The sequence below is a fragment of the Uloborus diversus genome, chromosome 8, assembly GCF_026930045.1.
Source record: "Uloborus diversus isolate 005 chromosome 8, Udiv.v.3.1, whole genome shotgun sequence".
NCBI classification, from domain to species: Eukaryota; Metazoa; Arthropoda; class Arachnida; order Araneae; family Uloboridae; genus Uloborus; species Uloborus diversus.
The window spans coordinates 146,957,785-146,973,125 of NC_072738.1; the positions used below are offsets into that span (position 1 = coordinate 146,957,785).

The window sequence follows — 15,341 nt, forward strand, 5'->3', positions numbered from 1 at the left end:
TTTTCAAAGTAAAAGACTTTAAAAGTAATTAGTTATTGAATTGTTTGTGTGCCCTTTTAGGTAACATATTTGCTTGTTCACTACCATAAATATTACAAAGTCCTGGAATCCATTGGAATGTTATTTGTCGTCTCCTTGTGGTTAATCAAACTCTCCAGGAGGATCCGACAACCTAATATATTCTTCAAGAGGGGTATTTCCTTAGATCCTATAGTTTGAATGGCATCCTTGGAGTCAAACAGAATAACGACCTTTTTGCAAAGCTGTTGAGGAGGGCAAACTGCTCCAGTGCCATGTTTATCAAAAGCAGTTTTTTTCCCCGGTAAAGGCATAAAAGGAAAAGATGTAAGAATTTCCGTTTCGACATTTATCAGAGTTCAGTCAGAACCATTGGTGTAAACGTGAAGACGGTTTGGTTCAGGTTGAGAAAATGAATGGTCTCAAGGGCAAGAGGGCAAAGGTCGCTGTTTTGAGGGAATCTGCTCTTAATAAACGATTGGGAAAGGTCCATAATTGACCTAACTTGGCAGCATTGTGAAGGCTACGCAGATCCTAATCGCAGCGTTACGACGCTGCTAGGTTGGGTTTGCCCCAACTAGATTTTTGTAGTTATTTCTAAATTGCTTACAGGGTTAAAAGGCTTTACGAAACCTAGGATGGCATCGTTAGCCCTCCAGCTGTTCAACGTGCATACTGCACATCCCCACCTCCCTCTCCTCTCATGAAATGAGTACGGCTCTTTTTGACTTGTTTCTAGCACTTGTAAGTACAATTTGTACAAGTTAGCGGCGCAGCGAAGGGGGATGGTGGGAGATGAGCGGCCAACCCATGATTTTAAAACATATTTCTAATCCTAATACAGAAGTTACAGAAGTTATATTTATAAATCCCGTTGTGACCCTCCCCCCCCCCTTTTCCAAAAGGTAAATTCAGGTTGATCAGTGGTGCAAATGGCTCTTCAGACTCACGTAGCTAATCAATGACACAGTGGGTATAATTTAAATGAACATATAAATCACTCACATAATAATGCTGATATCGGTAGAATTACGGTAACCGGGGTCGCGTTGGCGGATTTTTTCAAAAACAGCCAAAGTTGGCACCTACGACTCAATGTAAACAAAGTACTTCAATGTAAACAAAGGAAATCTACCAATAAGAATAGACTCCCCCCCCCCCCCCCGAAAAAAAATGGGCGGAGCTCTCGATGACTCAAGCTGTCACCTTGGCAACAAAGAGCCTGTTAACTATTTTCTTTCCCTAAACGTAATCGCAAAGAAAAAAAATATTAAAATTCCTTTTCCTCTTTTAAATGATGATAATGTAACAAAATTTACGTAGAAACACATTATTAAACCTAATTTAGGAAATCATAGAATATAGCTAGCATTTTTTAAAGAGAGAAAACAATTAAATACTTGAAAGAAAAAAACAGGGTGGGGGAGTGGATATTTGGAACAGATAATTGATAGTTTTCAAAAACATTTAATGCAAAAAAAAAAAAAAAACAATAACTTAAGCTGTTTTTGGGTAGCGTGCACATTTTATTCGAACAAAATACATAACTATCAATGAGCGAAATGAGCAAAAAGGAAACGAAACATTATGTATCATTAACATTGTATTAATATTCAAAAAAATTGCTAAATAATTAAAAGTGCTACAAAATGACGCTAAAGCTCTGTTAAAATGTAAAATAACATTCTAATTAAATGATTCAACAACTCCATTAAAATTTAAATTACTGTACCGGAAAAACATTGAAACAAATTCTAAGGGAAAAAAATGTAAAATAAATTCTAAAAAAATTTAACAACATTAAAAGTTGGATCGAAAACGACATTAAAGTATGAAATAAATCGTCAAGTAAACAGAAAACGCCATTAAGTACAGTTAAAGTGTAACAGTAAAACGAAAATAGATAAATTAAACAACACGAAAAGATCCAGTCAGAGAACGTTATCATATACATAACTGCAAATTTTAATTTTACCTTGCTGAATAATTGCAATAATTAATAAACTTTAAGTTAAAGATGGAACAATAAAACATTCAGAAAAGTACTTACGGCGAGCAAAATCTTAAAAAAAAGTATCCAAAAAGATATGAATGACTACTTTTTAAATCAACAATTAAGAGTGAAAAACATTCCACGATGTAAAATTTTATAAAATGTTTCGACAATCTAAAATATGAAAAAAGACAGTTTACGTTGCCAATTTTCAGAAAAAAAATCATTTTTCAGATATTTAAAAAAATGATTCTATAGAATTAAAAAAAAAAAGCTGTATGAGACAAATCAATCACAATTTTGTGTACCGCCGATTGGCCAAACGAATAGCGAATCAGCCTTGTTGTAGGGTTGCTAATAATGCTCTGTCGCCAATTGAGGTATCGGGTTGCCAGAATGAAACATTTATCGCCACGACCCGGTTACCGTAATTCTACCCTGATATCTTCATTAATCACCTTTGCTTTTATATATATCAGTGTGTCGTGATTGGCTGTTAGAAATGATTTTGAAATACGGTGCGTCTGTTGTCTCTGTTCGTAAACAATTTGAGGTTAATTTACAAAAAAAAAAAAGAAAAAACTTACTTGCAAACAAGCTCGTTAGCTTGGATGAACCATGGAAACATCGATCTCATCTGAAAACCAAGAGAAATAATCAGTTATTTTTAATCACTAATTCGGGGATATTTCGATAATTGGGAATCTGGCGCGGTCGTCTTATTTTTGGCGTAAATAATTTTATTTTTGTAACCCTGCTGATTTATAGTAACCCTAAGTGAATAGATGTTTCCGATCTCTTTGTTTTGAATTGCAAAGAAAAATACCTCTCGCGCAGTTGCTGGAGCCAAAAATTGACGCCAATGAAGATAGATCGCCGGATTCCCAATCATCGAAATATCCCCACTAATTTTAATAAAATGTTGCAACCCGGCAGCAAGCGACACACTCCTAAGTGAGAAAAATCGTACTAATAATTGAGGTAATGAGAAGCAGTGGGATGTAAATGGATATTCTCAAGTTTTTGAGTAAAACGCGTTTAAAGATAAGATCCTAGGTAGGCTTTCATTGAAAACTTTTTCTAAATCATGCTGTGTAACAGAACCTATCAGGATTACTAGTACTGTCCTTTGCCCTAAGGCAGAGGAGAGGTTCACCTACCATTTGTGCTGGTTATCTCCAAATTTTTTATTTTGCATATCCCTTTGCTTCTTATTGTCTTAATTGATTTTAAGTCTAAATTTAATGTTCATTATTGCCACAAGTCTCATAAAGTTAATTTCCATAACTAGCACCGTGGTAGAGTATAAATAATAACATCAATAGCAACACTTTAAAATTCCATATTTGGAAATAAAAATCCGAACTTTAACTATGCACTATAAATTAAGACTACAAAAACTAACAAGTAAACATAACATTAAAAAAGTTTTGTGGAAATGTTATTATTTTTACCAATAATAAAGCTCAAAGTCTCTCTATCAGGATATCTGGATGTGTGGATCTCTGTGACGCGCATAGCACCTAGACCGTTCGACCGATTTTCATGAAATTTGGCACAAAGTAAGTTTGTAGCATGGGGGTGTGCACCTCGAAGCGATTTTTCGAAAATTCGATTCTGTTCTTTTTTTATTTCAATTTTAAGAACATTTTCCGGAGCAAAATTATCATAAGATGGACGAGTCAATTACGAAATTATCATGACGTGGAATGGGAGAGCGAATGAACATTGTCAATTTGCAAGAAATTCATCATCCATTATTTGTAAATATACAAGCGAACCAAATGATCTTTTAATTTTTCTACTACGGGCAAAGTCGTGCGGGTTCCACTAGTTTTATAATAAGTTAGTTATAAGAAGTGTATTGCCTAAATCCTTGAATTTATTTGATGCTGCTTCTGGAGTAGTGTCATTTCTGATGCCCGAGTGCGATAAGTAGATACAGTGCGACTTTATTTTTAAACTACTACTAAATTATAAACTACAGTAAACAATAGTCTAATAATTGCTCTGCCTAGACTGAGCAGAACTAGTACCAATATTAACTGAAAAACCATTCATTGTTCTCTTTAAAATCGAACAATTATCTAATTGTACGGTAACGGCACCAGTAACAGACATGCTTAAGGACATTGCTCTCAGTTTAACTCAATTTCTTGAGCCTTTTCATGTATTTAGACTTTTAAAACTATTTTTATCTCATGCAACTATATCTCATCTAACGTTTGGCTGCTTATCCTCTTAATTAGTTAATTCTACTTTTATTCGCTCAATTTCGAAAAAGGATCCGACCCCCCAGTAATACACACCGAAAAATTTGATGATACCCAGTAACAGATAGGATGAGGAAAGCTTTTTCTCTTTAAAATGTACAAAAGTACTTTATTACTTTCTTCTATATCTAATATATAGAAGAAAGTATTGGATTCGTGCAAATTTTCGAATTTCGAATTTTGACGGATTCGAACGTTTTGAGGTGTGCTGAGTCCATTTCGACCATTTTTGGAAAATGTCTGTCTGTCTGTGTGTGTGTGTGTATGTGTGTGTGTATGTATGTATGTGTGTGTGTATGTATGTGTGTCACGTCTGTGTGTGACCAGTTTTTTGTGGCCGCTCTACAACAAAAACTACCGCATGAAATCGAACGAAATTTAGTACACATATGTGCCCCTATGTGAACTTGTGCCCATTAGTTTTTGGCGCGAATTCCTCCAAGGGGGGTGGAGCAATGGGACGTTTTTCGAGTTACGCGTGCTTGCTATTCCTCAGGAAGTTACTGGCGGAAATCAAACAAAATTTGGTCCATATGTTGGTATTAACAGGAACAGGTTGCTGATTCAATTTTGGTGTCAATAACTCAAACGGGGGTTGAGCTGTAGAACGTTTTTTGTCGTCAATTGTGACTGCTGTATCTCAAGAAATAATGAACGGAATGAAAGAAAAATTTATCGGCAAGTAGCCCTTAGTGGGTATAAGAACTGATTTTAGTTTTGTGTCAACAGCTAAAAGGGGGGGTAGCGCAATCACCCGTTCTTTTTTTCCCATTTTGAGTGCCCTATCTCAAGAAGTAATGCTACGTTCTGGTTGAAATTTGGAATATATGTGAATCCATATGTAAACAGGCTTTGGTTCTATTTTAACGCCGATCGCTCCAAGAGGTGTTGATTTTTTTTTTTTTTTTTTTTGCGAATAAAAATATTTTTATTAATGCAACAATAAGAAAGATAAATCGTAATAAATTGTCGTCTGCGTATTTCTCGTGATTTTAATTGTATGGAAATGATAGGAAATATTATCTCAATGATTTAAAATTTTTAACTGTTGCCATCTTATGTTTGTTAACAAATAAAATATTTGTAATTAATTCAAGCAAGGCTTTTAAAATAACTTTCAATTTTCGCTCTTTGCTTTGCTTTTGCAATAATTCAGACATTGGGATGGTCGTCAAGTTTTTGCATGTGTAATTTTGTTTTTGTTGGGAATATTGCTTCCTCGTCAAGCATGGGGAGGGATCAGAAAAAGGAAAAAATATAGAAGAAAGTTTCGTGATGGCCACAACATACTAGTTTTTATTACGCCTTTATTAGCTTCACTTGTATGTATGTATGTATGTATGTATGTATGTATGTATGTTGTAACGGAATCTTGCAGCTCAAATTTCGCCCACTTCCTGCGATCGGATTCTTTTGAAATTCGGCACGCGATCTCAGACCCGATGACAATGCAATATTCTATAATCAAATTAATTAATTAACTCTTTTGTTAGTTTCCTCCAATTTTAATCAATATTTTGGCATAAATCCAACAATGTGAAAAAGGAAATTTTTTTTAAAAATACATTAAAAAATGCTCGCAAAAATTATTTTAAAATATCTACAGAAACCTTTAATTTTTCTGCATCAGACAAAATTTTGTTCCAATGTTCCAAGGTAATTAGAACATGAAATATAATTGTTTTTAACTAATTTCATGCCAAAATTTAGGTGAGCCTTCAACTGGAAACTCATTGCTGATCATTGTTGAAAAAAACTTTTATTCAAATGCAGCTCAAATTTTCAAAGTAATGTAGATATGATTTTCGCACACATGCATCGATATTTTTTTCGCAAAAACAAGTTAAACTAAAAAGTAGATGATAAAATAATAGTTTAAAAAACTAAAAAAACACGCTTTCGTAGCAAGATGAACTAAAAAATGAAAAATAATCTTTGGATGACAGTAGTTGACCAATCACTTAATTTTAATGTAATACAAAAAAGCGTGGGGAGCTTCTTATCAGTTGTCTTGAATTTCTTCCATTTGTTGTCCATGCAAAAATGTAAATAGACAGCACCCCACGGTTTTTTGTATTACATTGAAATTAAGTGATTGGTCAACTACTATCATCCCAAAGATTATTTGTCACTTTTTAGTTCATTTTGCTACGAAAGCGTGTTTTTTTAGTTTTTTAAACTATTACTTCATTTTTTTAGAACTCAAGCCTTATTAAATTCAAATCAACATGAAACATCAGCTGACCTCGTGGTTGTCTGTTCATAACCTTCCATGTAAAAACCAACTGGTTCATTACATTCACTCTGATAACAGTAGATAGTTGCACCGTACTCATGGATCACATCAACATCAGTTTTACCCGCCTAAAATTCTTATTATTTAAATCCAAACTTATGACTGTCTGTTACTGGACCCTTGTCTGTTTCTGGCGCCATTACCCTAGTTAAAGTTACGATAAATGCTGCGAACAAATATAAACAGAGCTGCCAACTGCTACGAAAAAGTCGTAGTTTCTACAAACTTCAGCTTTGAATTGCGAGTCTTTTAATCCATAAGCTCATTTATTTTGCTTTGAAAAGGGGATTCCTTGTAACTCCAATGAAGTAATCTGCAACTTTGTGCAATTTGACGTTGCTGTTAAATATTTTTACTGGTATAACTTTGATATACACCCCCAAAAATTACGCGCCAAATCTGGCATTTCCTACGGACTTTTTAGGGTTGCTGTTTCTTATTTTGGTGTTGCCTATTTAGGTTTTTTCAGCTTTTAGGTTTTTGCTTTTGCCAAATTTAGTATTTTCTTGTATTTTGAACCATTTTTTGAGTTTCTTTTAAAGTTTTGTGGCAACAATTTTTGTGGCAACAAAGTTTTGTGTCAACAAAAACAAAAAAAGTCGCCAAATTTTCGATTTGGGGGGGGGTATATCAAAGTAGTTCCTTTTTACTAATCTTAATTTTCAAAAGTTTTTACCTCTGAATATAAATATATCATCACATGCGCGAGAATTATTTTTCAACTGATTTCACTTAAATAGACTAAGGCCCACATATATACGAGCCGACGCATCACGCCTTTTTGGATCTTAGCGCGTGTATGATAGAGATGAGACGGGCTCAGCCCGAGCCCGGGCCCGAAGCGGGCTCGGGCTCAAGACCCGAAAATAGGTTTCGGGCTCGGGCAGGCTCGGGCTCAAGCACAGATATTCAATCGCCTATCTCCATACAAATTCAAAGCAAATAAACATTTTCCTACTGTGAGAAAATGAAAGGAACATTTAAATCAGTTCAATCAATGTCAAATTTACCCCCCCCCCCTTTCCCAAAAAATTAATTAACGCTTATTTATAGTGTTTTTTTTTGTGATTACTATTGCAATATGTCATACAGTAATGCATTTGAAGTGGAACATTTTAAGAAAATTTAGAAACCTCTGTTAATGAAGAACATTTGACGTAACATTTTTCATTAACAGAGAGATCATGTCAGACTGTGGAAGGCTCAGTTTTTGATACAAGAAAGTTTCCTTCGGGCTCGGGCGGGCTCGGATTGTGGTCCGAGACAATATCACTCGGACTCGGGCGGGCTCGGTTACAAATTTTCGGGCTCGGGCGGGCCCGGGCTCTCAAAAATGAGCCCGAACTCATCTCTAGTGTATGAGTGGTTGTATTTTCTGGCGAGTTATCGCGTTGGTGACTGTTCACTGTAAGCAATTATTAGCTGCACATGAATTGTTTGTAAAATAAAATATTATATTCTGCAAATTTGACGAAATCCGAAACTTTGCTGTGCTAACCCAAGCAGTGCAACAATGGAAAATCCGATCCAAAATGGCTAAACTTAAGCTGATGCGTCGGCCTATCTATATAGCTGCTCTAAAATAGACTATTGTTTAATTTCCTGAAAAATGTTGAGAACTTAAATGCTACGAAATCTTTTGCATAGTATGCGTCAAAGCGTGTAAATTACAAGCCATCTTTTGTAACATACTTTAATTTAGTAACTACATTTGAGTCAATGAGTCCGGAAACCAGTCCTCTTTTGGATTTTAACAAAGGAGATGACTGGCTTTTGGACTCACAGATTCAATTACATGTATAATTGTTTACGCAATATATGAATTCAACTCACAGCTGTTGTGACATCTTTCTGTATTTTTCGTTGGTCAAATTCTGTTTGCTGTTGGTCCGCTGTTCGATATTCTGCTAAATATGTCGGTAAATCCAGTGGCAGCGTCACCAAGTAAGAATGCTTCGCTAAAAAATAAAAACTTACTCACAATAAAATAAGTATCGTAAATTAAACGATTTCCTATGTATGAAATACACCGCCAGCTCAGTCAGTTCCAGCCGAGGACTGCAGTTTCGTTCTTATTAGCACTCATCAGCCCGGCTTAGGAAGCGAATGAGCTGGAAGTGAAAAACTTCTTAAGGAAGCTAAGAGTGCCAAACAAACTGGTAGCTAATATAAGAATTAGCACTGACCAGAAACAGACTATTTACTTTCCATTTACTCAAATCAGATTTCCTATATGTTTAAAAAACTAACTTGCATATAAGGCCATGTGGGATCAATAAAGCCATATTTCGATGTAGTATGATAAACATTCGGTTTGATCGTGACTTCATCATCATCAGAAAGTCCAACTGATGGTCAAGCCTATAAACAATCAGTTTCTTATCCCTAGGCAACACAAGCAAACTTTATTACGGAGGAGTGATGTAAAACTACCTGGCTTTATTTTACGGTAAGGTTTATTTCTTCACGATTCACTGTAGCTTTCTTGTACATAATTTATGTCGTTGACGATTTCAAAAATAAAAATGTTATTGTGTGACGTCCTTTTTCCTATAATTTGATAACATGAAAGAGCAGATTGCATCCGATTGAGACGATGGTTTGCCTTATTAGGACATCGGAGTATCCAGTGAAAGATATGATCCTGTGCTGCATTTGCTGCACATATTGTCGCCTCAGAGCAACAGTAAGATATCTGATCCCAGAAATAATAATGTTACAAATCCTGTAAATAGTAATTATTGTAGTAACGTAACCTGTAAATAGTTTCCCGTAATGAATATACAACCCCCTTTTTCATATGGCTAAAGTATACGACCCCTATTTCCTTTTCTTTTCATTGATAAAATTTGATAACGGTCTACGCATTTCTCGAAGCAGAAAGAATGTTATGGAAAATTCTTCGATGTTTATATAAGCCGTTAGCGATGGATAAACAGGGGAGTTTCGATTCAGATTTCGAACTGAGAGCGGATTTGCTCTGTTTATAGCGAAGCATTTCGCTGTGTTGGTTTCGTATTTGGAAGTAAATACGCGTGTAAACGTTGAGTTTACGGTGTTGTGTGATAATTGCTTAATTGCTGATGAATAATTTAGCAATTGTTGACAATCTTTCCTGTACATAGTGTAAATAAATTTCCTGTGTTTTTATCAAGAACTGTGTCATCCTTTCGAGAAAGTTGGAAGCCGCACCGAATCCGTTACAATACTAACTACCAAACGGCACGACCTTGAGGGTCACGGATCAGGGCGAAATTCTGGATTTAGGTCAATTCCCACTAGATATAGCCCAGGTAAAGCGGTTTGACTGCATAGGTCTTAGTTCGGCCGTAATGGAGGTTTAACGTTTGTTGATTAGCTACAGAAAAGCAATGGTTTTTCCTTTGAAATTAATCTTTTTTTACTCTTTTATTGATATTGCATTGTAGTATTACCCAACTAAATGCATTCACAGTATAGAATAAATCCCACCACCCCTATGCTGTACTCACAAGAGACACGACAGATGTTAGGAGAGCAAATAGTGTGCCAAATTCCAAAGAAACCGCTACTGCAGTTCTGGAGCTAAACAAGCAAATTTAGACCCTCCTTGCAGCCGAACTAGAGCTAATGCACTCAAACTATTTTTACCTGGGCTCATATTTAGTACGAATTTACCTATTCCTATTCCTATTCAGATTCACAACTGACTACAACTGTATTTATGTCGAAGACTGCATACTAAGTGCCTTGCCTCCATTGATTTATATACCGATAGATGGCAGCACCATCACCGGATCAAACAGTTAATGAGAATTTAGTACTAGTCCAGAAGCTAATAGCTACCTGGTGCTAGCACCCCCAGAGGTATCGTTTCACTTGGAGAACATTGAGACCACGAGCATATTTAACGTCGCTCAGTCCCCTTTAATGACGACGGTGGGTCTTCGGCCATCGAGGTTCGAACCAGGACCCTCCGGCCCCGAATCCGACACTCTACCGATCGGGCTACCACGGCCCCCAAATTTACCTAAATCCAGAAGTTTATCCTGATTCTCGACCCTCAAATTTTTGCCGTCTGAACTACACTGGTTTGAAGGACTCCAGAATTGCAATGACGTTTTATTGGAATTTGAAGCTTTGGGACAATATCTACCCTCCCAAGATATGCAGTGGCGATTGTCAGTATAAGGAAGTGGGGGGGGGGGGGGTATTTATTCTGTGTTGTGACTGCATTTAATTAGTTAATACTGCAATGCAAATGTAAAAAAAAAAGAGTTAAAAAAGTTTAATTTCATTGGAAAAATCATTGCTTTTCTGGACTCAAATAGCAACTTTGAACCGCCGTTGCAGGCGAACTAGGGCCTATGCAGTCAAACCGCTTTACCTGGGCTCATATCTAGCGGGAATTGACCTAAATCCAGAATTTCGACCGGATCCGTGACCCTCAAGGTCGTGCCGTTTGGTAGTAAGATATCTTACCGTTGCTCTGAGGCGACGATATACTTCACGAAACTGTTGGTAGAAGCCATTACTTTCCATTCCCCTTATTATTAGAATTTTTGTTCTTCTCGAGTTAGAGAATGATATTTTTCTCTAAGTAGAGAGTGACGCTCAACCTCCGAGAGGTAACCTAACTATAGGTAATAGTAAGGTATTAGTAATAGGTAAGTATAACCGAGAGGTAGCTATGACTAAGTCATAGCTATGAACCGGAGTATAAATAATATAAACAAGAAAATCGCCCGTCAAGATATGATGGTTGAAAGTTGCTTCTACATTTGAACTAAGCAATTGCCTGTTTGATGATATTTCGATAGTTGAAATTTTAATTCTAACTCCTGTGGATTAACCTTAAATTCCAGTGGATAGCGTTCATTGTTGACCCCTTTTTCATTTCTTCATTCCCTTGAAATGATAGTGTTACCAGTAAAACAGTTAAGCTCCCGAACAGGGTCGGCCGGACAAACCGGACCCCTCTCCGGGGCGGCAAATTTTAGGGGCGGCATTTTGTTTCGAATGTCTGAAACACATTTTTCATTCCTACACTTCGTATTTCTTTTATCCTCATATCTCTTTTCTTTTTGGCCACTTTTAAAGCAGCTGATTCAATTAACCACTGATTCAATTAACCGGCTTCCACTGTATTTCGAAATATTTTCTGGGGAGAACCAAAGAGCTCCTTCATCCGTAATCATAAAAGTTTGTCTGTAACTCCGTTTTGGAGCTTTAATGTCGAAAAATTGAGGGGAGAGGTGATCGATCGATTTTACTCTGTTTTCAAAGAAAAAATTGATTGAAAACAGCGCCGAAGCCTATTTCTTACTCTAACGTCAACACATATCACCTATAATCGCATTTGAAGACTTCAGTCTCTTAAAATTTCCTTAGAAGGTACCCTAAAACTTTTCACCGTCAGAGACCGTCTTAAACTGCGTTCTTAGGACTACAAGTTCAAAATTTTCCCCTGGACCCCCCCCCCCCCCCCCGAGCAGGTACGGGAAATTTTAAGCGTGCCCCCTCCCCTATAATATTTTCTGGTTGTGCCACTGTCGGACAATGCAGGAAGCCGCCAGCGGAAAAGTTCCTGTTCTACGCGTGACAAGGAGAAATCTATTGCTAAAATAAAACTATTTAAACTAGCATGCTTAGAATTTCTAGTGCTTTTTAAAATCCTTGTTATAGCAAAGGATTTTAAAAAATAACAATTTTAGGGGGTGCGGGAGGGGAGAGAGATTTTATTTTTGGAAGAGCGTTTCATATTAAAAAGACCGAATTACCAAAAAGAAGGGAAATCTTACTACTATTACATATGCGAAAATTTGTCTGTATGGATGTATGGATGTTTGTTACTCTTTCAGGCAAAAACTACTGAATGGATTTTGATCAAACTTTACAATAATATAGCTTATGCATCAGAATAACACATAGGGTAGATTTCGTCCCGTTATGGGTAGCAAAACCCCCTTAGGGGGCAATAAAACACTATTTTCGTATAAATTCTCTAATATGGGGATGAAAAAATACTTGCACATATTAACATTATATGTCTATCGAAAGCTCTGATTTTTCTGCTGAAGATGGCACCTGTTCGAACTTTCTAAGTTTAATGAAAAACGAGTTATGAGCATTTTAATTCCATGTTCGAAGGCTTTCCTCAACTCAATACAATATTTAGTGTATCATCTCAACTCCCTGTCGAAAGCGACTATTGTTGTACTGTTGACTATCTTTGCTTTTCGTGATTATTCAAGGCTTTTCTTAAGTCAAATCTTGAAGTAAAATTCTCGCACAAGATTGGCAAATAATACATGGATTTGGTTGATTATTTTCCATTTTAATGCAACTTTGAGGCAATTAATGGGGTTTTTTTTTTCATTTATTTGTGTTGACTGGGTATTTTATTGATCAGCAGGAATCTAGCCAAACTTTTTTTGTGGAATCATTTCAATAGCTAAGGCATTTGGCATTTTTTTCAACTGTCGCTCTTTTTGAAGCTAAAGACTAGGCAATACTGTTTCTAGGTTTTCACCATGTAACCAAATATCGCCATTTCTTTAATATTTCCTTCTTTAAATTTGTTAACATGTAAAGTAATTCGCCAACTAAATTAAGCGAATCCATAAACAGCACAAAAACTTCCATTAATTTGTCTTTGCACACAATTTCAAAAAATTGCTAAATTTTTACTGTTTATTGGAAACATTTCGGGTAGCATCATTTTATAATCACCAGAAGTATCTCTGTATTTGGCGACTCTCTTTTTTCGATGAAAATTTGTAACACACAGTTTTACAAAGTAGGGAGGAGGAGTCTCACTTAAGGTATCCCAAAACGATTAACGCAAATTTAATAACATTTTAAATCGCAGTAAGGGATTACGGGCAGTTACACTTTTTAAAAGTTTGTACTTCAATAGCAATATAGAAAAGGTTTTAGACTATGTTAAAAAAGAAAGAAAAAAAGATAAATCTTTTTAAACAAGTGAAGTTTAATTTTATATTTTGGAAATTCCTCAAATTTGTATATGCTTAAATATCGTTTTTTCTTTTATAAAAGAGTACTATTTTTACTCTGGTGCAATGGTATTTTTACTCTGAACTTCTTCGTATTGTAATCAGGACCGTTTACTTTAGAAACAGTTGATTTCCTTCTGGTATGGATTTTAATGGTTTGATGTTCTGACTCTAAAGGGACATTATTAGAATCAGGATTTGTAGTGATTGTTGACCCTTTTTTGGGACGATTTCTACGGTAAGAAGTTATACATTATATAATAATTTAGATTTCCGGTGTAGCGCTGGATGTTATGTATTTGACGGAGATCGCGATTATAAGGGAACTGTTTCACTTTATTTAAGAATAGTTGACCTCACTCGAATTGGATGTTTTGAGAATTACCCAAACTAACTTCTTTACAACTCCTGAACGTTTTCAAGATTTATTTTGTGTGATTTTTTGAGTGTCTTCCCAGTTTCGCCGACATTTCATTTATCACCCTTCCCTCTGATTTTCAGTTTTAATCATACCTTTTGATACATTTAAGGGGGCAGGCAATTCGAAATGTCAAAGAAACTAGAGACAAACAATTTTTCGGTAACTATTTGATCTCTGCCTGTAATGACCATTAACATGAATCAATTGAAAAAAAACTACATCAACGTGAGCGAAGCCGCGGGTAAAAGCTAGTAAACTATATTTGTAAAGCAAAAATAAAAACATGTAATGTTTGAAAAGTTTTTTTTTTTTTTTTTTTTTTTTTTTTTTGCACTATTATTATTATTACTGTGTGGAGGGGCGGCGCTTTGCAGATTTGTCCGGGGCCGCAAAACTGCTAGAGCCGGCCCTGTCCCGGATCAAGTTCAGTCTTGTCACAATAAAGCCTTTCCCTGCATTTTAAACATTACCAAAACATATTATCAAATTATCATGCCGCTGCGCGAGTTTCAGTGTTGATGACTTCAGGAGCGTTACTCGATCATTGGCTATTACATATAGAGGATGCTCTTTCATGGTACAATTAGACTTATATTTAACGAAGCTGATAGATGCAGGAATAAATTCGTCAAGTGGAGAAGTTCGTTAAGGAGAATTTTAATTTTCATAATATTTTACGCCACTTAAACGTAAGTTTTTAACTCACGAAAGCCCCACACTCCATGTAAAAATGATAAAATTAAATCTTAAAAATAAATTGCATCAATTTCTATAATTTCTCAATTAAAACCAATCAAAATTATAAGGAATAATCATTACATACAGAATTAAATTTATTTATTACTATTAAAAACTTTTTTTAAGTCTTAGGTGAAATGCTAACAATGGCAATTTGATTCAGTTTCCCCTTTACGGTGCTATAGTGTCGCTCTGATAAGTTGAAGCTTGACTTCGACAATATTTAATTCTTTTTAAGATGTTCAGTGAAAATGAAATGCGTTATTGTGCGAGTATCAGTTGGAATAATTTTTCCAAAATTACAACGAAAGTATCTCAACTCAACTCAATACAAATCCTTCTTCTCTATTAATCCGAAAAGATGGAAACATTCTCAAAGTCAAAATTTAATTTATCAAATCCACACTATATTTTCTTGAATAAAAGGAAAAATACAGGGTAACCACTACTTTTATTCCAGGATTCTTCACAAGAGCGTAGAAAAATGGAAGATATATGTGAAAAACATTTGAAGAATGATGTTAGAAAAAGTCTAGGTTCGTCTAGAGCCGCTATATAGATAGAACGACGCATCAGTTTAAGTTTAGCCATTTTGTATCGGATTTTT

At 35.6% G+C, this 15,341-nt stretch overlaps 1 protein-coding gene across 1 annotated transcript in view; it reads right to left on the bottom strand.

Moving 5' to 3' along the window:
• LOC129227253 (neurogenic locus notch homolog protein 1-like) overlaps positions 1-15,341 on the bottom strand; it is a 113,087-nt gene that overhangs the window by 25,955 nt on the left and 71,791 nt on the right. The window contains exons 15-16 of the mRNA XM_054861771.1: positions 8,414-8,538; positions 2,599-2,648 (exon numbers count right to left, since the gene is read on the bottom strand). Of these exons, the coding sequence (XP_054717746.1) occupies positions 2,599-2,648; positions 8,414-8,538 (175 nt within the window). The remainder of the gene's footprint in view (positions 1-2,598; positions 2,649-8,413; positions 8,539-15,341) is intronic.